We start from the raw sequence: 25,182 nt of genomic DNA on the forward strand, positions 1-25,182 counted from the left end.
ACATGAATAAAAAAAACTTCCCGCAGCAAAAATCTGACCAAAATTAAGCCAGCCATCCCAAGGACGTCCCACCGGCCAACATGGGCGCACCCAGAGTGCTATGCTGTAAACCGTGTATAGCACAGTTCACTGCAGTTATAGACCTTCTACAGCGAGGAAATACGCTTGCCTTAACGAGATGGCGGTAGCGCTGCACTCTCCACAACTGGCCTTAGCGCACGCGAGTTTCGGTTTCTGCCGTAGACTGCCATTGCCCGCATCGAAGTGTGTCGGTAGCAAAATGCGGACGGCTCGAATAGACATACAATTTGATATTGTGTACACAGGCCACCGTGAAGCAGAACAGAACGCCCGCATAAGCGCTGCAGTGCACGGAAGCATGTGAACACTCCGGTGCTCTGCCAGCACTAAAGTTGATCGATCATTTGCTCCAGACAGTTCCTCCCATGAGCCCAGTGTTGCGGGTTAATTACAAGGTAAATCTCATGAAGTGTGAAAAGCAGAGAACACTGTTGCACTTATTGGTTGCAACTGTGGCTTGGACTCTACGTTCTCAGTTTCGGGCCTCTGTGATCGTCACAAATTTTTCGAAACCCACACTTGCTGACACCAATATGTGTGGCACCTTAAGCGAGAAATTTTATTGCACGGGCCTTGTTTGCATTGGAGGGGATTTGCCGTAATAGTTCCAGCATAGACCGATGCAGGGTTATAACTGAAGGGCTGCCACAAAATTAAAGGGGCCCCAAGATGGGGTTTTGGGGGGGTCGACGGCATCACACTGCAACGGCTATTTATTTAACTAATCTGTGACGTAGTAGTTCAACCTTGATTAAAGCAATTTTTTACGAGCGTACAAACACCACAAAGCTACAGAAGACAACTTTCGTATGTGTCTTATACTTTTGGTAGTATACCAGAGTGTAAAGCAATTGCACACAGCTCATTGCTCCCGTTTATGGCGGAAGAATATAGAGGGCGCAGGAGCAACTATTACGCACACTGTGAGCGCTCCGTTTGTGGCACACAAGCTTCATTCGTTTTACTTCTGTTTTCTCACCAGCTGTACCCGAAACGAATTGTGCCCTCTTCCGAGAGAATATAGAGGGCGCAGGAGCAACTATTACGCACACTGTGAGTGCTCCAATTGTGGCACACAAGCTTCATTCGTTTTACTTCTGTTTTCTCGCCAGCTGTACCCGAAACGAATTGTGCCCTCTTCCGAGATTCAAAGTTTCGAGTAGCCTTGGCGTTGTTTTCTATGAGGAAACGAGCTTGTGCAGCCCATGGTTGTATGCGAAAACAGCTCCTGCCGAGGAGTTTCACTTCACTGTTTCCCCATCAAGTCATTATCCTAAAAAAAATTGGTTGTATGTGCTTAGCTTCCTAAGCGAACCGTGTTGCCTAGAATCCTCTGCACACTTTACCATTTACCGTGCCGGAAACAAGAGTTTCCGTTTACAAGAGTTCCCAGCGGGAAGCGAAACAGGCCTTTATCATTGAGTGTTTGTTTCCTTGAGAGAGGGAGCAAGGTACGTCTAAAGGACAAGTGCAAATTGCTGGATGCCTCAACAACTCTCTTTGAACTTTATTGGTCTAGCTCCATATCACTCCATCCACTAAGCACCTAGACTGCTGTCACGGCACTTCTGCAGTTAACTCCTTGACGTCCCACAGCTTCAGGTAGCGCCTGACTTCCTTCCAGCAGTACTCGTTCAGGGCGTTCAGTTGAGTGCGGCCGTCCTCGCGCTCGTGGCACAACACTTGTTCTCTCACGACCCCGGCGAGCCGCATGAACTCATGCAGTCCCTCCATGCTCCGCAGTCCGCCCCGAACCATGGAAGCTGCCTCTGCTTCGTCCACCTCCTCGAGCCTTGCCACCTCTTCCACCAGCTCCGGGTGGCTGTGCATTCGCTCTAGGGCCAGACCACAGCGCCTGTGTCAAAGGCAGAGCAAAGGGGTGAGGGTGCGGTCAGGGCCAAGCAAAAGATGCAAGACCAGACACAGCAGTGATGCACTGAGCACTTCAGGTGGCCAGCTTCGGAGTATTTATACCCCCGGTCACACAGCAAATATAATGTCATTTTATTGAAATGACATCAGAAATAAATAGCATTCGGTTTGGCCACGGAGATCTACAAAGGGGAAGGGGGAGGAGGAAAAAAACTTTTATAGACTCTTCGTGAAAAGGCAGGCCACACTGAACATTCAGCGGTAGCAACACTGGTAAAGGATAAACGAAGCATGATAAAGGAACCATGATAAAGGAAGCATCGCGTAGGAACGCTGTTGCGGTTCCACGTTTTGGTCCGCCACTTCACTAGTCTGCAGCCTCATAAAGCGATATTTTTAGTTGCTTTGTACACGCTGCTAGTGCTATTGTAGCATTATAAGGAACGATGCCCAGGCACTGCTGCGTAGCTGCGCAGTGATGTTGAGCGAAACGTACTACGTACGACGAGCACTTAGCGTCTCCTGTTTTAATTTGCGAATCTCCAGGGCAATGCGTCTTTCTTGTACACTATCTCGAGAACTGCGCTAGCCTTGCCGGTCACGACAGCAACCGTTATTAACGCTAAACATTTAGACAGCAGTGTTGTTTCGGCGCAGGTGAATTCCAGCCTGCGTTCATGCTTCACTTTGCCCGTGCTGATGAATGGTTAGATATCTATGAACCGGAAACACACTCGTCTTCCCTTTTTTTTTCTGAGAACTGTTTTGTGGTACAGTTTCACGTGCGGATCATGACTGCTGAAGTTTTAATGCATACATTCAGTACATTCAGGCAGGAGAGTTGTGTCGGTGCAGCCAAAAATTCGAGCCTGCAGGCGTTTCACTGAGCCTGTTTTGCCATTTCAATGGGAGTAGATCGAGAATACCGTCTAGGACTTTATTTTTTGCCTTTACATTACGCGAATTTTGTTCTCTCGTGGTGTTAACGGCGCATACCGTGCAGCAACCACGCCGTACTCGAACTGAATTAGAATCCTGCTTTTCTATAAATCTCGATGCAAGTATGAACCCCCTGATGCAATGCACGAATTGTACTGCTTATGTCATACAGGTGGAGGCTACATCACCAAGGTGATGTTAGCCTTACTGCACTCCTTGATTTGTGCACAGTTCACTAGTACGTCGTTCAGCTGCATCACTCGAGCAGTTTTCTCCCAAAAGCTGTCAGAAAATCAAACATACAATCGGAATAAATTTGAATAGTCATTTTACAGGCAAATTTTATATCTACAATTAAAATGAAAAACTACATATGTCCCTCAATTTTCATCATGATCACTGCAAAAATGAGCTTTTTTGGTTTAAGACCAGCGTGCCCTCTCAAGAGTTAAGGTGCACTGCGAAATGCGCGAGACTTGTGCATGCATGTTGATGAGATCAAACTCACAAATTTTTCCTTGCAAGCACGGTACTCATGAGTACAGCACTCATGAGTACCGGGAATTGAACTGGGTACTCATGAGCGGAGTATTCACGAGTACAGCCGAATTCTGCAATAATAAAACCACCGCGAAAGCCTAAAAATTTGCAATTGCAGGAATTTCGTTGCCGCAACAATGAAAGATGAAAAACAAGAAAATCGCCCGCTAACCAAAAATTTATTTCCGAAAGTCGGTGATATCCCTTTGTGAGCCTCACCTTGCAGCTACTTCCCAGCTCAGATTTTACACTACAAGAAGCGATTCATTGCTAGTCGTCGTGTGTGCCTAAGATTGACCGAATCATGTCAAATGCAATCAAAGCATCCCGCAAATTGCCTTCGCTGCATGTTTTTCCAATACTGTTCACAAAACCAAGCAAGCACTGCTTTGTTGATGTCCGGAAACGCCACTCCTGTCACTCTTATTTCGCGCGTGTGCGCCATTAAAGAGTGGTGTCCTTGCTCTTCAAAATGATAGAGCGAGCTGAAGGTGGTTCCAAACTCGTCGGTGCTATCTTCCCTTCCTCCACTTGGGCTACTGATTTGGGCAATGACGGCTGCCTTATCTTGTAGCGTTAAAAGTTGCGCTTTTGGCTGGAGGAGGCATATTAAAAGCAAACGTGCCGATCGCCATACACCCAACGAAGGCACATGCTCTGCTCAGCAGTAGCCGGCTAGCGTAGCCCAAGTCATCATGTGTCGCCTCCTGGAGGTGTAGCTGTGAGATTGCCTCCATGGCTGCCTGCTGCACGATCTTTTTTGAAATTGCGGCCACGCAAGCGCACTGTGGCAGTTTACCCACTTTTAGTCCAAAAGAACTGCATTTGAGCACTTTTGGGAAAATTTGGGTAGATAAAAGGCTGACTGGACTTGCAGCAAATTTATTTATTGCGAGATCGCTTTCCAAAAACATTCCGTTGCCGCGAGATATGAAAAACATGGGTGTCTATGAACGGGGATCTGAAAATATTTCGTTGCTGCGGGAATCTCGTGCTCACGGGTTTTCGCTATTGCGGAGTTTGACTACTACTTGCGAATGCATGCAATTGTGAGTACAGTACTCACGAGTACAGTACTCCAGAGTACTACTCGCAAGTGCAGGTACTCGGTAGTAGAGTACTTCCGGGTACTGTACTCATAATGTACTAACTTGTCATTGTACTCACCTTTTCTGTCTGAGTCATCGTATCGCATCATCGTACTCACTCACAAGTTTGAGAAATGAGTGCACTTACGAGTACGCCGTCCTACGCTGAGAGTTTCCCCTTTGATCATATCACTTGAATGTTAATGTGCGGTTATCACACTCAACATTTTTAGGGTTGGCTCATAGTGTCATGTCACTCCTGCCTGTAATAAATCACTGTAGCACAAAATTTGAGTTTTTCAATATTTGTTGCACTTTTTCGGTAACGAAAAAGCCTTTCGGGGCTAGAATGGAACTGGGTGAATTAACAAAGACAATTCTTCCAAATTTAACAAAGCTGTACTTTGTCGTCACGGCCGCTTAAAGGCCAACTGCACTCAAATTTCACCTAGGCCAAATTTGTTTTTAATGCGTAGTAAGTACCCCCAAATAAGCTGAGACACAAGTGGTAGCCCGGTGAAACGCCTCGTTAATCAGTCAGAAGCGTTTAAAAAGGCTCCGCCGCAGACCACTCTGCACCTGCCGGCGGATCGCGTAAACAGCCATGACGCGCCTGTGACGTTCCAGCCTACGGTGGCTTTTTCCTCTGGCCAGCCACGCAGCGGGAGAACTGGTCGAGCTCTGCTGCCCCGTGCGCGCGTAGAGCTTGCGCGCAGACATTCTCCCGATCTGGTGACCGTCCGGCCGCTCGCTGGACGGCTGCAACGTCACTGCAATGGCCGCGCTCTCCTCGGTTTCCGTTTCAAAATCGCCGATTTTTGCTGGCCGCTTGCGGCGTCCACGTGCGTATTTCAGCTGTTGTATTTTGCATGTTGCTTTCTTTTTAAGCAGACTATACGGAAATAGGGTTTTCAAGAAGTCGAAATTTTGAGTGCAGTTGGCCTTTAAGGGGGGACACTGGTCTTGAGGACCGAAAATTTGCCAAAAAATCAATTTCCTGTATTAATTTTATTTGCAGTCTACAGGTCCCAAAGAATGCACCTGCAAAATATCATAGCTGTATCATAAGTATTCACAAAGCTGTCGCCCTTTGAAGTCGCCTAAATGACCATTTTTGCCTATGTTTGCAAACTTCGTACCCCGTTTTCTCAGAACCAATTTTTTCCCCACGTGGTCAGCTGTCGGGTACAATATCTTGGGATGTACTGGTTCGCTTTACATAATTTTTGCTGCATTCAAAAGCTTATGAACTGAACAGTGCAATAAAGCCACAAAATTACAGAATTTCCTTTCGCTGGCACAAGATTTTATGCAGTTAGTTGTACAAAAACATTGTAAATTGATGACCTGACATTTATGAATTTTACAGCATTTGCAGAAACCATGCTAAAATTACTGCAGTGGTATAGTTGCACTCCTTGGTCCTTCTAGAGCACAAAGGGATAAAAGCTATTTGATTATTTCATAGGTACATAATGAAAAATTCGCCCGAAACGGAGTGACATAGCATGTTGCACAACTCTAAACTTACACCCAATAGATGAAAACTGACTGCATATTTGTGCTCAGGATTTTGAAATACACTCAATGTGTAAATCTGACGAACATAGGTTAAAAAATAACAAAAATGTCCTCAAGACCAGTGTCCCAGGCCAACTGCACTCAAAATTTCGACCGCGCGAAATCACTGTTCCTGCATTGTATGACTAAAAAGACCGCGATGTACGAAGTATGACGCCTAAAATGTGCGTAATTATGCCGCACGCGACCAGCAAAAATCGACGATTTTGAAAACGAAACTGGGCAAAACGCGGCCATTACGGGCAGGCGGAAGTGACGTATCAGCCGTCAGCGCGAGCGGCCGGACGGCCTGCCTGGCCGTCCGGGTCTGACGGCGCACCGGCCGGCGCGGCCGGCTCGGCCAGCCAGGTGGAGATCGTGAGCGCGCGCGTGCGGTGGTGTGGGAGGCGTGCGGAGAAGTGAGCGCTTGTCCCGCACGCACAACACCATTCGTGCGCTCCGACAGCAGCACACCGCGTAGGCATGATGTCGCGACGACACTCGAAGAGGAGAGAACCACACGGCTATGGTGGCTAGACCATAACACGGCTAACGAAGCCTCTTCCGAGCCATGAAGGCCGGGCGTACCGGCGCGAAATATCAGTTTGCTGGATTCTCCCGTGGCGAGGCAGGCTGATCGGCCTGGACGGCTGGCATGTCACTTCCGCTAAATGGCTGTTTGCGCGACACGCCGGCAGGTGCTTTGTCGTCTGCAAGGGCGCTGAAACTGAATAACCACGCATTGCACAGAGCTACCGGTTGCGTCGCAGTAGTTCTCGTGGTACCTACTACACATTTCGAAGGCATTTAGTCAGGGTGAAATTTGAGTGAAGTTGGCCTTTAAGTGCAAACTCGGATCGCAACAGCTGCTGTTCCTAAGAGTTCTTCACGCTGACCCCGAAAACTCACAGGCTGTCTCGTGCCTGGAGCTCGTGACGTGCCCGGCGTGCGGTCTTGTGTTCATCTGGAGGCGGAACCCTAGCTTCCACATGCTGTTCCATCATCGAGCCGTTACCCATGTGCACGATCTCCCATGCCTGCCCACTGTCCTGTGCCTGGGCCAGATGTGGCGCAGACCTGTTCATTGAGTCAGCCACGCCGTGATCTCTCAAGCAACCCCGCATACGTTCCAGTGGCGAGGCCCTGTGGGACTGTGGACCGAAGAGGTTAAAAAAAATTGCTGGAGTGGAAGGGGCGCCCGTAAAGTGAAGTCGCCGCGATGCCATCTTGCTAGGGGAGAAGACGCGTAGTTGTTGCAGCACACGCTCCTTGCGTGCACGAAAAAGTGTTGTTGATTCGTGTGCGCGCCATGTAACGAGATCAAAACAAGTATGGTTGGTTCGTGTGTGGCTCACGGTTGTACAAACAGTGTGAACCCGGCCCCGGGAGTCGCACTGCGCACGTAACTTGCACGCGTGCAAGTTGATTCCAAACTGCGGTCATGCTCGTTGCATTGTGTCGCGTAGTATGCGCCTTCAATGTTTAATTTCTTTGCTGCTAGGCTTCCGAAAGATGTTGAGTCACTGTCCTTTGTCAGTGTCTTTTATTTGCCATTTGATAGTATGTTTAAGCAGTTTAATTGACGTCTGGTATCATAGGTCTGCCTTCTTTCAAAAAATAAACACTGTTTTCAAAAATACAAATTGGTTCATCTTTTTTCGGTAGTTCATGTCACTGGCAATGTAACCTCATGGTGTCATTTACGAGAAAGATTGTTGGTTCTTTTTTTGCAGTTTATTTGTGTTCGGTTGGGCACCAATGCAATGAACGTAATAGCATTAGTTGCTATCATACACTCATGAAAGTTTTCTGTATCGGTTTGTTGTTACTCCATTATGTCTATTATCACAATTCTGGGTGTTTCCTGTTGTTTTTCGGAAAATGCTGCATTTTCTGGTCATGACTGCTGTTTTTCGCATTACAGTTGTAACTCTATTGCTTTTTGTTTTTTTTTGTTCTTAGAACTTTCACGACCAATTTCTGCATTTGAACAGTTTAGAATAAAGAAGATAAACGAGTTCTTATGTATTTTTTTACTTTGTGGCAGCTGAATATCCGAGCCATAAGGTGAAAAAAACAATGTCCCTGTACTCCGAGATCTGACTTTTAACGCAATTTCTGTGGTAGAAATCAATACAGAGACGCCGGACATGGCTCGCAGTGTTGAATTAGAGCATGAGAATCCGTTACGTAATTTAAAACCGCTGGGAAAGTCAGCAAATACTGCTGCAAAGCAATCGGCATCTGGTTTCTTTCCCCGAGCAAGATGGCCGGCGGCAGCTTCAGCCGAGCCCATTGGTTGGTATAGGTGACTTCCACTCCAGCAATTTATTTTTTTTAACCCCCTTGATGTGGACGGATCTCCATTGGACGTTTCCTTTCTCTCTAGCGAACATTCCAATTAGCCTTTTGCTACTTTTACCACTTCTACCTTGAGCCTTGTTTTCTGTCCATGTTTCTGCTGTCTGCCTTTTCTTCTCGCCCATCATGCAGAGATTTTTAAGTGTGCAGATATTAGCCACTGACTCGAAACTTTTACGCCAATCCTGGGTCCATTCATTGCAGTGCGCACTGCACTTCAACCCTCAACAATGCTGAACATAGAAACTATGTTCAACACTTAAAATGCAGCATTGTGACACTGTTTGGGACTATGTTAGCACCAACCAGTCAGTATAAATTTATTTAAGCTCGGTGTGAAAGTCACAAGACTCTTTTTAGAGGAGGGGGAACGTACCTGTCATGTCGGGCACCCCTGGCAAAGTCGGCAGCATTGGTCAGCAAGCCGCAGTTGCGCCTTGTCGTGTCCCAAACCTTGAACCAGTCCCTCTTGAACTTGCTATACTTGTACCCCAGCACGGTCACACTGAGGAGGGTGTAGTTGTCTGCAATGACTGTGGACAGCTCTCGAAAGAAGGCACGTTCTCCAGAGCCTGGTCCACTGAGGTACACCGTGCTGATGTTCTTGCTTGCACTGATGGCATGAGCCAGAGGCTTGGAAAACGTAGAAAAGTCGTTTCTGGCTTCTTCCACTTCAATTCCTAGTTCCCTCAGGCTCGTATTATGAACCAGGCCATCCATCAGGCCTTCCTGGCAGTCAAACAGCAACATATCCCTCGAAGCGGTCAATGTGAAAGTATTGAGTGTGCGAGTCTTTCTGAGAAAAGTAGCAAGAACCGAAGACAGTACTCTGTCCAGTCCACCTACGATGTCAAAGTGCATATATAAGCACGTAATGTGAGTGAGGGATGGTATGCGATCCAACATCCCAAAAATTGCTGCCCTGTTCTCATCGCTGGCACTCATAACAACCGACGAGAACGCTTTGCACGCATACCTCTTGTCAAACTGTTTCTCACAGAAGGAGGCGCTGAAGGACACCTTCTCAACCGCGCCCGTTTCCTTGAGTGCAGTGCAGAGTTTGTCCACAAGGGAAAGAGGTGCCCTGCGAAGCGCTTTGATGGTCACCTTCTTGAGGTTCGCTTTGGTTGGCAGTGCCTCAAACAACTGTTTCCACTGGCCCTCATCCCAAAAGTCACTGGGCAAGGCAACTTCCTCAAGAGTGAGATTTCCAATCAGTGCCTTGACGCAGCGGTCACAGTCGGCCTTATCGGGGCATCCTCGCACAAAGGAAGGCGTCGTTGAGTAATGGTCAAAATTATACGATACTTTGAAGCTCCGCAGAACTTCGTTCTCCTCAAATATTTTCGATACGAACTCGACATCTGATTGGTCGAGTTCAGGAGAATCAAAGACCACAATGACAATGCTCCTGTTTGCTAGAATCGCTTCGAGAATGCACTTCAGTGGCACATACTCCCACCCAGGTGAAGCCACAGTTAAACTCTTCAAGGAGACACTGTTCGTCAACCACTCCGTGAACGCTGCCTGTGCACAGGGTGGGGCCTCGGCAATGAGGCGGCTAGGAAGCACAAGTTCTTCCAAAGAGCAGTTCTGCCCGAGGCCCCGGAAAAACTCCTCACAACTCAGACGTCTGGGGCACTCTTTGGAAAGCCTCAGCGCAGTCAGAGACGTCGTGGTCTGGAGAAAACTAGAAAGTCGAGCAACCAGTGTCAGCGGATGTTGTGTGTAGCCTGAGTACTCCAGCTCTCGCAGACATGGCAGCGAGAGAGCAGCCGTGGCAAGTTCTTCACCATTGATCCAACCACAAAACACCAACTTCACGCTCGTGATCGACGGACTTACTCGGAGGGCATCCGAGAGGATCTGAAGGTGTGCCTTGGAAAGAGAGATGTCCAACTCAACATGGGACACACAGCGGTGGCTCTTCAGAAGCTCGCACACAAGCAGGGTAGCCAGATGCAGCTGTCGAGATGAGCAGTATCTCCAACTCGCATCCCGAAAGAACGCCAATGAGAGCTTCGTGCTGGTTCCAGGCATCTCCTGCAGCTGCCAGGAGGCGAGGCAGAAGAACTCGTTCCAGGCAGACAGATGGTCGACAATCTGGCAGGCGGTGTCTTCGGTAGCCGTGCACGGCAGCCGGAAGTCGAGGGTTTGACCGGTAAATTGTGCATTTAGTCTCTCCATGGTGGACAAAGCGATCTGGCCAGCCTCTTCATCTTTGCTTCGTGACTTCCATGGAGTCCAGTCTTCTGGGGACCCCTCGGACTCTGTAGAGTTGTAAGAAACAGAAGCAGACAAACCCATGCTTTTTAAGAGGTTCATGAAGACGAAATACACGTTTGGTTCGTGAAAAAGACTGCCTTGTCCCGACAGCAACGACACCAATTTTATCAAAAACTTCGAACAACTAATAGCGATGCTAAGGGAAAAGTATGAACCAGTGGCATATCCCTAGCCACTTTCTAGCAATTTCTCCATGACGTCAAATAACTGTTTCAGCATTTGGTGGCCACCAACCTAGGTTATTATTAAAAAATATGGTTGGGCAATTGTGATGGTGCAATTAGTTTCACCATTCAATCATTCCATTCAAATGCTTACATGCAGTTAAGGGACCCTGCAACCCACATTGAGCAGTGCAGGTAAACCTGCGCAACGTTTCGATTACACTGCCTGGAATACCTGAGCCAAACATTGCACGTGCTAGCTAAGTGGTGAACGCGCAAATCGCTGTGAAAGATGTGGAAAAACCAACCGAGCTCTCTTCAACTTTCCTCATTATGCACGGCATGACCTAAACGACGTCTATGCGGCCATGGCTGTCCTATTGGCTGTCGCAGCTTATTTCTCGCATTTCCTGTGACGATCCGCTGTTGTCGGTGCTGTGTGCCAACCTCTTTTATGGCTGTACCTGTACGCACAGTTTTTGCGTTTCTTTTGTGTTTTGAGTGCGCGTGGAGTTTAAGTGACGAACTCAACACTCCCCTTTCAACCAGACCACTCGACAACCAAGGTTTATTACTTAAACAACGCCCTACCAGCTTGAGCACGCATTTGTGAGCACACAGCCTGCCTACTTTTTTGTGGCCCCAGACTGGAAATAGACCTCTCTACGTTGCGGAGAAAAGGAAAAGACTCCTCGACCTGTGATGTATCGAAGGCCGCTGAAGAGAACGGCGCGAGCTGCCCCCTCTCCGGGAAAAAGCACGCATCTTTTGTTGCGTTGTCCGCGGTCCAGTTGAGAGGGCACAATTATGCGAGATTTTTCATTGCACATAGTTTCGGTAATAGTCAGCAGATTTCAACAGTCCTTGCGGAAGGAGATTGTTGGGACAATAGACTTTACCCCAAAATACATTTCGTCGATGATAAGTGCTGCAGGGTCCCCTTAACCTACTGATAACTGTTTTTTGTGCCAACTCATCGAGTCACTCCTGTCTTTAATGTCACTAGCATGAAATTTGAGTTTTTCAATAATTCTTACGATTTTTCGTGGCTGCAGCAGAGTTGAGTGAGTTACCAAAGGCCATTTCTTACAAATTGAACAAAGTTGTATTTTATTTCACAGCACCTTCCAATAAGGGTTCCAAATATTGCTTCTCAAAGAATTACCCGGTGCTGTTATGGGACAAACATAGGTATGTACTTTCTTCTTCTTAGGGAGTCACAAGCTCACGTGTATACATTGGCTTGATTTACTGTACCCTCTTATTTCCTGCACGACCCAACAAAAAACAGCTCGAAACATTCAACAGCGGTTGGAATATTCAGAACATCCGGTTAAGGTCTTCTGCTTTACCTGTGACATCAAGGCTTCCCTTGCAACTAAGTAATGTTGACAACCTTCTCACAACTCCATGACTGGCCATCTCCAAGACGAGAAAGGCTTTGGCAGACAGAAAAAATGTTTTTGTTAATGAAATAAAATGTTTACAAACAAACCCCCAAATGTATGGTTGTTCTTAAAGGGTCCACAAACCATTTCTTTGTTCCTCGAGATTCGTTTGCTGGTGCACAGGAAAGCCCACATTTTACATAGTCAAAAACACGAAAAGATTTTAATATGCCACCAAAAGTAGCAAAAAGTGAAAGGTGGAACGGCTGGTGCCTAAAGTTGCCATTACAACCCATTGGCGCAAACGTGACATAAGAACATTTTTGTCAGATTGCACTAGTGGTGCAAGGCTGGAGAAACAGCAGAGCTTGCGGCCCCTCTCCCCTTGTCGGAGACTGGCTGTTGCACCTTAAACAGATCTCCAAACTTCCCGCTGAAAGTTCTCCACGACTGACAGGCCCCGATCATTTTGTCCGCAGCCTTTCACATCTCTCCCAAAGCGGACCACATTAGCACGCGCTGGAGCCCGCGTCCACTGGGTTCGCAAACTCAGCGTCTGTGCTCCCCACTTGAGGCGCGGAAGCACGCGAACTGATTTCTTGGTATTTTTTTAGTGAGCCCCTCACAGCGCAAGCCAGGACGACGCCAGGCGCTCCTCACAAGGCGTAAGCTCACGTGCGCTCAGGCTGAGTTTTCTGATAACGCTCGACAGCGGAAAAGCTTAAACAGCTCCGATATTTTCACCAGCTCAAATTCCAGTGAAGCGCACCGAAAACCTCTAAGCACACGTATTTCTCCAGACTGTAATGGCTATCTTCTGCACTTCAAGCATTGTCCAATAAAGCAAATTCAACACTGGCTGCCATCTCCGCTAGGTTGGCCTTGTTTTCCACACAGACTGGTGCAGTTAAAGGGACACTGAAGTGAATTTGTCAAGCTCCCGTTTTTGCTTGCACTGTGTAGACTGGCTCAAATTAACACACTATTCATCGTTTATCCGGTTGACAAATCGATAATTATTTTACAAAGCGCGAAAGAAGAAAAACTACTATGCGCGGTTTGCGGCGGCCGCACCAACTAAAGGCGCTGACGTCAGGAGGGGGGGGCACCGTGATTGGACGATGCCCAAGGTTAGCAATCAAAAGTTTCGGTTTCGGTTTCGATTCTGTAAAACATGGCGTTGTTGGATGGGCATTCTTGATTTCTCAATTATCGCCGTACCGCGCTTCTGCCATGTTGTCGGCTGTCAAATGTCTAAGATAAACCTCCCAGGGCGGCTTGGAATCGTAGAAATCACTAGACGAGGCCTACGCAGTGGATGAACGCCCTCCGCGTCACCGCAGACTCTCAAATGCCATGGGCTTTTCCCGCATATTCGGAGCTTGCCTCACTCATGTCTGTTCGTAAAAAGCTAGTTCGCACCAGGCCAAGGGTGTGCTGATTCAGGCCTGGGCCCACTGCCCGCAAGCAGTCGGTGCTTGTGGCAACAGCACGCCAACGAGAACTCGCTAGCGCGTCATTGTCAGTATGCGCGCGTTCTGCGATCTCGCTCGTGGAGCGTTACGGCCCAAAAATGGTGAACTCAGTTCAGAAAACATCGGCCGCATAGTACGAAAAAATCAACTTACAAAAAAAAAAAAAAAATACATGTACCCTCGGGGATTTGCGACTTTCAAAACAAATCCCAGCGCCTCAGACCGCTAGGCCACGAGCCGGCGCTGGGCAGTTGGATATATAAGGTTTATAATGTATGACCAGTTTACACTTTTATTTATTTTAAGCATTTTAAGTACTTTATGTGACTATTTGTTGCATATCACTCCTGCAGTAAGTGTCCCCCATACTTCCACAATATCTCACGTCTAGCAATTGCATTTCTTTGACGGAAAAGCGTTCGCAGATGTGCGGTCGTGCTGCTGACCGCTGTGCTTGTTTACCCAGCGCAAAAAGTGCTTCCTGCTCCCTAGTTTTGCGCTGTACGGTAAAAGTTTCAGGTGATTTTATTTTCTTAGTACCTATATTGACTTCGCTGACTCTTCTCCCGCCTTCAATTGGCCTTAGATTTTCCTACTACGACCGCTGTGCTTGTTTACCCAGCGCAAAAAGTGCTTCCTGCTCCCTAGTTTTGCGCTGTACGGTAAAAGTTTCAGGTGATTTTATTTTCTTAGTACCTATATTGACTTCGCTGACTCTTCTCCCGCCTTCAATTGGCCTTAGATTTTCCTACTAACGTAAAGTCAGCGAAGCGTCGCATGTGCACTTGTGCAGCGCTTGTGCGGAGCGACCCGGACTCTGATTTTGACACAGTGTACAAACTAACAAAGTAAGGAAAGGCACATTCTTTCATTCACAAAGGTGTTGTGGCTTAGTTTCAATTGAGCAAGCGAATAGCGACGACCCGTCGGCGGCCGGCGGACGAAACGCTGGGCCGACTGACTCGATCGGTAGGTCGGCGAACCGTGCAGTAGCGCAGCCATTTTCCCGCTCATCTCCTGCTGACGTCACACGAAAACGCCACAGAAAATGGGCGAGCGTAAAGAGAGGAGGACAGCATTTTCGAATTGATTTTTCTACTAAATAAATTCGCGTAAACGCGGCCAGAGTGGTCGAAACAATGCCTACGGACTATGAACTACAATTTGCGCTAGTAATCCCGCAATGTTTACCAATCACTTCAGTGTCCCTTTAACTACCCGAGTAAAACTGGAATTCAGCAGGCGTACAGGTTCAAGAGTGAAACGTTGCATACGAAAAAAGCATTTGATAGGTCGCTTAATACCCTTTAACTTTGTACAGGGTGTCTACCAAGTTGACATTTTGAAATTCCCTGAGTTTTCCAGGTTTTCCCTGAGTCTTTTTGATAAATTCCCTGAGTGACACAGAACTCTAACGTCAACATGGGCTGACACCCCTTCACCGGTTGCTGTTACCCTCTAAAAAGCGCCTTATAAAATAAAATATAACATAATAAAGTGTGAATGCTAACCAGTAACTTTTATCTCATTCAAAAAGAAAACATAACAGGGTGGTAGGAAAGTTCACAGTGAATGAAATAATAAAGAAAAAAAAGTAAAACCCTACTGCCATGTTCTCAGCTCGCACTCAATGCCTCAGTGCTGTATTTCACTGCTTCAGAGAGTTTTTTTTGGTTCGGATGAGGGACACCTGCATCTTAAACGTCACATTCAGTGCCCTTAAATGCCACCATACTTCTAGCATCAAAACGCTGTGCAGGATAAGCGAGAAGAGTATTTGGGATTCACACTGGAAATCAGAAACACCTCAACTACACCCCACTATTGTTACTCAGCGTAAAGTTCTTTTGGCACGCAGCGAAATATAGTGCTGGCTTGCAGTTAAAGGTAACTCTTAAAACAGGGTACAATGTCTATATTTGATACTTAAGAAGTATTTTGAACACAACTGCGATCTTTTAAAGTTGGAAATTAAGAGAAATGTGTTTTTATTATTACGCCAGATCCACATCTCAAAGATTCACAACGTGCGTCAACTAACTAGAAACCACAGTAGATGGTGCCAGGTGTTCCAGCATAGGATTGAAAGCTACTATTGCCCCGGCCCCTGCAGACTCCCTTATGTTGCCCCAACAAGCTATTGCGGCGTGCAACATTTTCTTCCACCTTTCAGGAGTCTGGGAAACATGCCAGAACACAAGGGCAGCGTACAGGGGGTCAGGAGGGGGGGGGAGTCACTCGCAAGCTGTATGAAGCTAGTTCTCACTGGACCCAAAGACTTCAGACGGCGCCATCAGCGACGGCTCCGGAGGGCTGTCCACTTTTGACGTGCTGTTACTTGAGCCAGCATTACCGTGAATTTTCCTTTATAAAGTACAGCTAATTTTCCCTGATAGAAGGACAAATTCCATGAGTTTTCCCTGAGTTTTTCCAGACTGCTCAAAATCCCTGAGAATTCCAGGTTTTCCCTGTTTTCCAGGTTGGTAGACACCCTGTTTGTAGCAAGCTTTAAACAGCACTTTTTATTTTCGGGCGCAAAAGCGGTGGGTGCACGAAGACTGCTACTGCATGTCCCTGCTGAACTTTTTACACGAGACCGGACTCCATGCCTACCTTTAGACTTGTGCAGGGTCATCAATTTCCTGACTACCTGTGCTTCCGTACCCCTTCTCTTTATTCTACCTAATGTCTTATCTTTTCTTGATATGCTGGATGGCAAAAATGCGAATTAAAAAAAAAAAAGCAAAACTGAAATTGTCGTTTGTGTCATGGTTGCCAGATTCCTTTTTTCGCAGCACACTCACTTTCAGCAAGGCTGGTAGATCTAAATATTAGGATTTCAAACATTTTAGGATGTTAAGAGCAGAGCCATTTCGATTCAATGTTTTTAGGTGACGCTCTTTCATTCCGGGTAGCAAACATACCGTAAAATTCCGAGCAAGCGCCCCCACCCGTGCAAGCGCCCCCCCACCACTTCAGTGCTAATTTCAAATTTCTGCGCCATTCCGGGAAAGCGCCCCCCCCCTCCCTCCACGCAGTTATCACGCACCACGTGCAGGCAACACTGGTTGGCTGGAGCCAGTCTAAGAATCCCATCCAATCTTCTTCAACCAACGCTACACGCCATTTGTTTCTTTGTTTTGGCGGTGGTAGGTCATGCATTCCTACACAGTTGCAAAGAAAATCGAGGTGATCCGATGGCACCGTCAGCACAGGAAAAACGTGCACCAGACCTCTCGACAGTTCAAGCTCGACCGAAAGCGCATACGTGAATAGGTGAAGAATTTCGACAATCTCCTGCAGCAAAACTTCGGAAAAGCAAAACTTCGACGGAAGCTAAGCAACGGCGCCCCAGTGTTCAGCGAGTACGTGGATGATACGCTGTTCGAGTTCTTAGAGCGCGAAAGAAGCGCGGGACGCGCCGTTAGCAACCGGCTGCTGTCTGAAGAGGCTATGAAAATAGCAAACAGCATGCAGTTACGTAACTTTGTAGCTTCCAGCTACTACATAAGCAGGTTTGGAAGCAGCGGTTCGGCTCTGCAATGTGCCACGCCATGAACGAGAGCCAGAGGACGCCCGAGGAATCTGCGGAGACATTAAGCGCCTCCCGGGCTTCCACGAACTTCCTGCGATGGCAAAATGATGTCAAAAGGCAACTTTAAGAAGCCGTCGCGGCAGCAGGTCCTTGTGGTGCGCTGCTTCAAGGGGTGCGGCATTACAAACGCAATCGATGGCTCCCAGGACGGCGACCTGCACGGCGGGCTGGCAGATGTCGGAGCCGTGGTGCCAGAAAACCGGGGCGTACTGGAAGACGAATGCGTTGAACTGTTTTTGGCTGCAGACTCTGAGGAGCCTTTCGATGGTTTCGAAAGTGATGAACAGCAGTAAGATCAAGCCGTGGCACCCGAAGACTGAGGCAGCAGAGTGCTGAGAACTTTTTTTTTGCTGCTACGTTTTCCAATGGTTTCCAAAGTAACTAACAGTAACATCTTTTGTGTAATAAAGTTCATCTTTATTAAAGTTTAAAACCACTAAAGTTTAAAACCACGCGCACTGCGTTTTTTTTTTCCGTAAAAACAATTGTCGCCGCCATCTTGAATTTTGGTGCCGTTCCGGGATAGCACCCCCCCTTCACTTTGCCGGTAATTCCGCCTTGCTGAGGGGGGGCGCTTGCTCGGAATTTTACGGTATACTACACTACAAGAATTGGATAGTAGTCCATTTAAGAGAATTTCTCCATTAAAGGGGCCCTGCAGCACTTACCATCGACTACTCGGAATGCATTTTGGGGTAAAGTCCATTGTCCCAGAAATCTCTTGCCGCAAGAATTATAAAAATCAGTTTACTATCCCCGAAACTACGCGCAATGAGAAATCGCGCGTAATCGTTCCCTCTGAACTCGACTACGCACAACGCGACGAAAGCTACGTGCTCTCTCCCGGAGAAGGGGCGGCTCGCAGTGTTTTCTTCAGCAGCCTTCGCTATATCACAGGCCAAGGAGTTTTCTCCTTTTCTCCGCAACGTGGAGCGGTCGGTTTCCGGTTTGATGCCACAAAAAAGCAGGCATAGCTGCCTGCTCGCAAGCGCGCGCTCAGGCTGGTAGGGTGTTTTTGAAGCAATAAATGTCTGTTGTTGAGTGGTCTCATTGAAAGAGGAGTATTGAGTTCGTCACTCAAACTCCGTGTGGACTCAAAACACAAAAGAAACGCCAGGCATAGAAGAGGTTGGCACACAGCGCCGACGGCGGCGGATCGTCACAGGAAATGCGAGAAATAAGCTGCGAAGTTGACCAGTGACAGTCGATCAGACAGCCATGGCCTCAATGACGTCGTTTAGGCCATACCAGGTGTGCATAATGAGGAGAACTGAAGAGAGCACGGTTGGTTTTTCTGCAACTTTCACAGCGATTTGCACACCCACCGCTTCACGTGCACATGTAATATTTGGCTCAGGTATTCCTGGCAGTGTAATCTAAACGTTGCGCAGGTTTACTTGCACTCCTCAAAGAGTGTTGCAGGGTGGGGCCCCTTTAGGAGCTTTAGGGAATACAACTACAGCTAAACATTGAATTCTGGTTCTGAATGAATTCGACTTCCACTTGGGGTGAATGCTTTCAGAAATGCGGCAGTAATCATGGTAAGGCATAGAAACAATGTGAAATTATAGTAAAAACAGTTTCCTTCAACATTCAACACAGGGTGAATTTCTGGCACTGAACTGCCCGAGCAGCACACAGCATGACACTTAGGTTCTAAGACACCCTTGGGGAATAAAACATGCAACTTCCTTTGTACCTGATGTCGAAGAACTGTCGGCTGAGGTCCTGGATTCTGTACTGAATCCTGCAAGTGACAGAGTGTAGCACAAAAATGCATGTCTCTGTTGGTGAGAGAATTATTTGACACTTCAGAAGACAAACAATCGATTAATTACCTTGCCTTTCCCAAAAACATTTTTGTCAACAAACGTAAAAGTAAAATATTCTATCATTGCGTACACCCCAGATCAAGGACACTGCACTCTGCACCGATTGCCTACTCAACCAAACGAACAGGTCACTAACTAATGAAAGAGTTGGTTTGTAAGAAGTGTTTCCAGTTAATGAAATACCCCTGTGATGACGATGGTGATTGCTGGTTTTTATAGCACTAGGCAAACTAAGGGCAACGAAATGCCCTCAAATCCTTGGTAATGGAAAGTTCATTCAGGTAGGTTTAACACCGTTTGCCTCACTGAACATCCTGGTGGTACCCAGTACACCTCATTAAGCAGCTAATGAACTTGAACAAAGCTTGTCTTAATGCAGTGATTCTCAAATGGGGGTCTGCGGACCCCTGGGGGTCCGCGAGAGCATTTGAGGGGTCCGCGAAGCCTACCTCAAAGCTTTTACTCAAAGCTTTTTCTCGATTTTGCCAGCACTTTTTTGCAATGTAAAAAATGTAGCTTTGTCGCATTACATGTACGTTTAGCTTCTCCGCATAGCACATATTTTAACAACTGCTTTTTGCACGACAAGCCAGCTATGAGAAGAAAAAAAGCATACACAGAAGAGGCAATATATAGGTGTTTAGAAGTATTTTAGATTCAAGACCAGATTGTTTAACATGGTGCGCACCGTCATTAGCGTCAACCATAAAAGGCGGGCATCGAATAAGTGTGTAGGCTACGTAAGCTGCAAGTAGAAATTGTTTGACGTTATGACACCAAACAACATATGCTCCATTGTGGGGTCCCCCATCACTTTAGCAAGCTCAAAAGGGGTCCCCGGGGCAGTCATGGCTGAGAACCACTGTCTTAATGAATTGAACTTTGAAAAGGCTTGGGGACTGCCGACAGGGCCGCCACCTTTAGCAGGAAGGAGCACACCGAGTCTCGCAGGCTTTCGCGTGAGACGCGACATGCCCTCTCCCGCCGGCCGATGCGCCTGCCTGCCCTAGCAGCCTGCAAGTACCCTCCTCCCACCAGGGAGACCCCATCTCTCCCACAGAAACGTAGAGCTGTGCATGGGGCCTTCCCTTGGGGCCGTTTTCCACGCACGGTCAAACCGCATGGTCGCACAAGGAACATCACATTACTCAGCCACAGGGCAGGGCGAATCTTCCCTCAGGAGATGGACCAAGCCTGTGGCTTAAGGACGGCTTAGCGAGCTCGTGGGGACTCTGTCCCCCATCCAAGCTAGGGGCAGCCGCTCCCTTGTACACAGTGCAGATTTGACCTATTATGGAATAAGGTGCACTTCATCAACTTCACCTGCCTCCGAGTTTGTCATTCGCACCTGGTGGTGGATTGCAGCTGTGGTGCTCGTGTTCTTGCTTACTAGCCGGGTAATACAGGCCATTTATAGCCGCGACACCCGCAAGGTATGTTCCCGTCTTTTATTTGTAGGAAGATATGCCTATAAAGTGAAGCCCATATGCTCAAAACAGAAAAACATCTTTGCCACAAATCTTTGCCAAAGAATTTGCGCAATCAAATGGCTACAACCCGTGCAGTCAAACTAATTCGAAAGAGTGTGCGTCATAGGCAAAGTCATCGCAAATTGAAAATGAAGATGCAGAAAGGGTAACAGAACTTTCGAATTGATTTTTGTACGAAATAAATTCACGTTAACATGCCGAGAGAGACCGAAACATGGCCAACGAACTCTAGACTAATCTGCACAAGTAATCCTACAATGTTCACAAATCACTTCAAATGTCTCTTTGGAACATTGGAAGATTACAACATTTGCTTTCTTTCACAAATAAACAGAACAAAATGCTAACTTTAGAGGATGTAATTACATACATGTTTCACATTACAGGAACAGCATCAAATGCTATAATAGAACAAAGTTTAGCCAAGCTTCGTACCTGTAGACTGGGAATCCTCATCGGAGCTCTCATAGTCAATGCAATCGTCTGTGAGCAAAAAAAGAAAAAAGATTATATATATAGTCCAGAGTTTGACGGAATACCGTCTGGTCAGGTAAAAGCATGGTTGTGACGATGAAACGTAGGTCACTGACCAAGTCAAAGAAGCGGCTTGACGTTTCGGTACCCCTACGGGTACCTTGATCACAATGAGCATGTGCGTGGAAAACGAAGCTAGGGGTACCGAAACGTCAAACCGCTTCTTTGACTTGGTCAGTGACCTACGTTTCATCGTCACAACCATATATATATATATATATATATATATATATATATATATATATATATATATATATATATATATATACATATATATAAGTGCAGCACGTTTATAGCAGGAAGTGATAGATGAAAGCTTTCATGAAATTTGAGCGGGGGAGGTTGACACAACAGGTTGTTTTCCTGTTTCATAAAAAACACGAGAAAGTGAAACAAGGCAATTGTACACAGAGCTGTGAAATACCCGGCATGTTCATTTTGTTAACACTAAAAAGAATATGATTGCTACATAACTGCAACACAAAAGCCACGGCAATGTTTTCCCCTTTCGAACTTTAGGCCCGATTTCAAGTCACGGCATTAATCTAACATAAAATCCCCAAAAATGACATTCATACCAATCTGTGTCCGAGTAATTTTCGATAGACGTGTCAATGCTTGGCTGTGCAGAGGACAAAGCCTTGCGAACACTGAGGTGGGATTGCACGTGCACAAATTTCATGACGCGATTTCCTTCAAGCCCAGTGCATAGCTTAGCGTGCACATTTCGAAAGGGAGACCAGTTTCTTTCATGTTGCCAAAAAAAAAAAAAAAAAAACGGGAATTTGCAGCAAACAACAGGCGAGGGCCCTCCAGGGTTGGCGGTTGGATCAAAGTCCCCTTCTTCCTTCAATCAAATTCCCTTGCAGGCTCTGCATTCTACATCGTTAGACAAAAGTTTCCCAACATCCAGCAAGAGTCGCACGAACACAGAACTCCGTTGGGGAACTGTAGTTTTCTTTTTTTTTTTTTCAATCTTATCCTGGTTGCAGAAAACGAAAAAGCGCGATTTTTTCCCCCTGAACTTTTCAATGTTTTTCGAGTGCTTACTTCTCTAAGGAGATATCCCCTTTGCGCCATCTAATGCCAAGTTTGCAAGGATTTTTGAGGGAACAAATGTTGCTGTGTTTTTGTTCATACCTTCAGATGAAGAATCCTCATCAGAGACTTCGGAATCTATACATTCATCTGCAGGCAAAAGAGATAAGTGCGACACATGTTTATGGCAAGACAAGAGCTTAATGTCATCTAATGGCCGCATTTGCAAAGAATATTGAGGAAACCGCTTTTGCAATGTTTTTGTTTGTACCTGCACATGAAGAATGATCATCGGAGCCTTCGGAATCTGTACATGCATCTGAAGGCAAAAAAGACAAGTGCGACACTTGTTTATGGCAAGACAAGATCATCTTAAGGTCATCTAATGTCCGCATTTGCAAAGAATACTGAGGAAACCGCTTCTGTAATGTTTTTGTTCGTACCTGCACATGAAGAATGATCATCGGAGCCTTCGGAATCTGTACAATCATCTGCAGGCAAAAGAGATAAGTGCGACACACGTTTATGGCAAGACAAGATCATTCTAAGGTCATCTAATGTCCGCATTTGCAAAGAATACTGAGGAAACCGCTTCTGTAATGTTTTTGTTTGTACCTGCACATGAAGAATGCTCATCGGAGCCTTCGGAATCTGTACATTCATCTGTAACAAAAAGAAACAAGTGTAAAAAACCGCTTACGCAAAAACGCGATCATCTTCATGCCATCTAGTGCCAAATTTGCAAAGAATGTGGAGGAAACCAATCATGTGGCATTTTTATTCGTACCTGCAAACGAAGAGTCCTTAACAGAGCTATCGGAATCCGTACAATCATCTGCGAGAAAGAGAAACAGGTGAAGAACATGTTTGTGTCAAGACGAGAACATCTTCGTGCCATCTAGGGCCGAATTTCCAAAAAATGCTGAGAAAACCCTGTCTTGCGAGTTATTTTTATACGTGCTGACACAGAATCCTCAACGGAGCTCTGGGAATCTGCACAATCCTCTGTGGGCAAAAGAAATGGGCAAAGCTCATTTCGAATTAAACGAGAGACTGACAAGTTAGCGAGCTGTGCTGATAACCTTGGCCTTTAGCAATGCAATCCTAGCAAGCAAGTTTCATCACTGTGCCTTCCAAATCTGTTCCGTGGTGCAAGAATAAGACCACATACATTTTGCACTTCTGCCCTCTCGGTTCTAAGTCCTGGACTGTCCACGGAAGCCCAAGCTATACGCCTCGAGCGCTGCCTGTAGGGGCGCCACTGAAATCCCCCTAGCGGCCCATTTCGAAAGCAGTCGCGGGAGTTGCCGGCCCGCTCACCCCTGTCGCCGTTGCTTTTGAGGCACGTTCGCGACTGATATTTTTCGTTTGTATGCGTTGGAAATACATATTTATATGGAGAAGTCACTTTGTTCACAAAGATGGTGCATTTACGGGAGTGTAAATTCTTCTGACGCGATCTTACTGTGGTAAATTCGGTCCGCATAAGCGCCAGGTGTGCGTCACAAGCTGGCGTCACGAAATCGGCATATATCATGGATCTGATTGTAATTACACTTCCCTGAAATTTACTAACAGTAACTCCGAAAGCAGCGTTCGTTCAAATGCTCATTCTACGGCTTTACACTGCAATGTAAACCGGTTTCATGTGATTTCATAATCTAGCGGAGCACTCATACCTGACAGCCCGCCAGTTACGTTTCATATCTCGGATATTGATCACTACCCTGAACAAGCCAATGTGGCATGAATATCGCGGTCATTCCACGCAATAAGTAATATTGATAATGCAAAATTACATGCGGGAGTCAGCACCAAGAATTTACGGCTGGGTCGTCTAGCCGCGAGGTGAGCTTCCCGAAACAGTCATCGGTTACATAGTATATCCTTTGCTTATATCCACGGCCGTGACTAAACGCTTTTTCGAAACATCATCATATGAAACAGGGAGCCTGCCGAATTTAGCACAAAAGTGAAATCAGGGGACCCTACTCAATCCAACGACAGCTTTTATCGCCTGTGAATTTCCTTATATACTGTACTTCAAAAATTGTGTCCGCCGAGTAATCCCCTGCTCGTTAAAGTCGAAAAACAAAATAAAGGTGAACGTGCAGCATGTGTGTGATTTTCTAAAACGGTCTTTCCTTGATTTCGCTCCGCATTTGTACACAACGATAGTTAAGCGCCCCTCCTCCTCCTCCTCCTCCCCCCCCCCCCCCCCCCCGTCTTGGAAAACATCAGTACATTTCGAATCTAGTTGTCTAGTGAGTTCAACCTTGCTTGAGGTAAGACGAATGTCTGTAGAATTTGCGAAGCTGCACTGTTTTTTTTATTCTCGCACGAGCTATTACATTGCTTCCAGACTTGGCAGACCATTTATTTTTCCGTGGTTTCATTAACTCCCCTCGGTCCGTTCTATCAGGCGGGAGTGGGTACATATTTAACGACCCATAGACTTGGAATATGCTTAACATGTTCGCGTGGCCTCTATTTTTATAAAACGCACAAGTTATTGCCAGGTATATTAGGTAATCACCTCCCCGAATGATATTTTTGGACGACGTATACATTCAAAACAAGGCCGGATTCGTTGTCCGCGCTGCAAAACGAAACCTACCTCTCACTGTGCCAATATCAGGACTAAACGAGGCGTCAATAGAATTCACTTGCGCCTGAGATATTCGGAGGTGACAGTGGTGATATGCCGCTGCCGTCGCCGACGCCCGTAAGAGCGGCGAAAAAGCGCGCAGTACCGCGTCCCCGGTTAGCTCTTGTCGGCTTTCGAGCACTCTTACAACTGTAATCAGGACGCAGCTGTTTTTTTAAGTGCCCTAAACGTACTATTTGCTTACAGACATCAGAATAACACGATGTTTAGTGCGCGGAAAGGCAAAAAGAAGCGCAAGAGAACCAAAACACTGCATGGGCCGCTATCAGCT

General features: G+C 46.7%; 1 protein-coding gene across 10 annotated transcripts in view; it reads right to left on the reverse strand.

Annotated features, from left to right (window-relative positions):
- Positions 1–1,545: 1,545 nt before the first annotated feature.
- The window catches only part of LOC144149853 (uncharacterized), a 51,322-nt gene continuing 27,685 nt past the window's right edge, over positions 1,546–25,182 (reverse strand). Inside the window, exons 5-13 of one of the 10 annotated variants that reach the window (XM_077681556.1) lie at positions 23,031–23,078; positions 22,859–22,906; positions 22,687–22,734; positions 22,515–22,562; positions 22,346–22,393; positions 21,107–21,154; positions 19,049–19,096; positions 8,818–10,711; positions 1,546–1,936 (exon numbers count right to left, since the gene is read on the reverse strand). In XM_077681556.1, coding sequence (XP_077537682.1) covers positions 1,639–1,936; positions 8,818–10,711; positions 19,049–19,096; positions 21,107–21,154; positions 22,346–22,393; positions 22,515–22,562; positions 22,687–22,734; positions 22,859–22,906; positions 23,031–23,078 — 2,528 coding nt within the window. In that variant the 3' untranslated portion in view covers positions 1,546–1,638. Of the gene's footprint in view, positions 1,937–8,817; positions 10,712–19,048; positions 19,100–21,106; positions 21,155–22,345; positions 22,394–22,514; positions 22,563–22,686; positions 22,735–22,858; positions 22,907–23,030; positions 23,079–25,182 lie in introns of all 10 variants that reach the window. The other 9 variants (XM_077681555.1, XM_077681559.1, XM_077681557.1 and 6 more) reach the window with 9 other exon arrangements.

The sequence above is a fragment of the Haemaphysalis longicornis genome, unplaced genomic scaffold (genome assembly GCF_048455015.1).
Source record: "Haemaphysalis longicornis isolate Haplotype H1 unplaced genomic scaffold, Haemaphysalis longicornis Haplotype H1 scaffold_8, whole genome shotgun sequence".
Lineage (NCBI taxonomy): Eukaryota > Metazoa > Arthropoda > Arachnida > Ixodida > Ixodidae > Haemaphysalis > Haemaphysalis longicornis.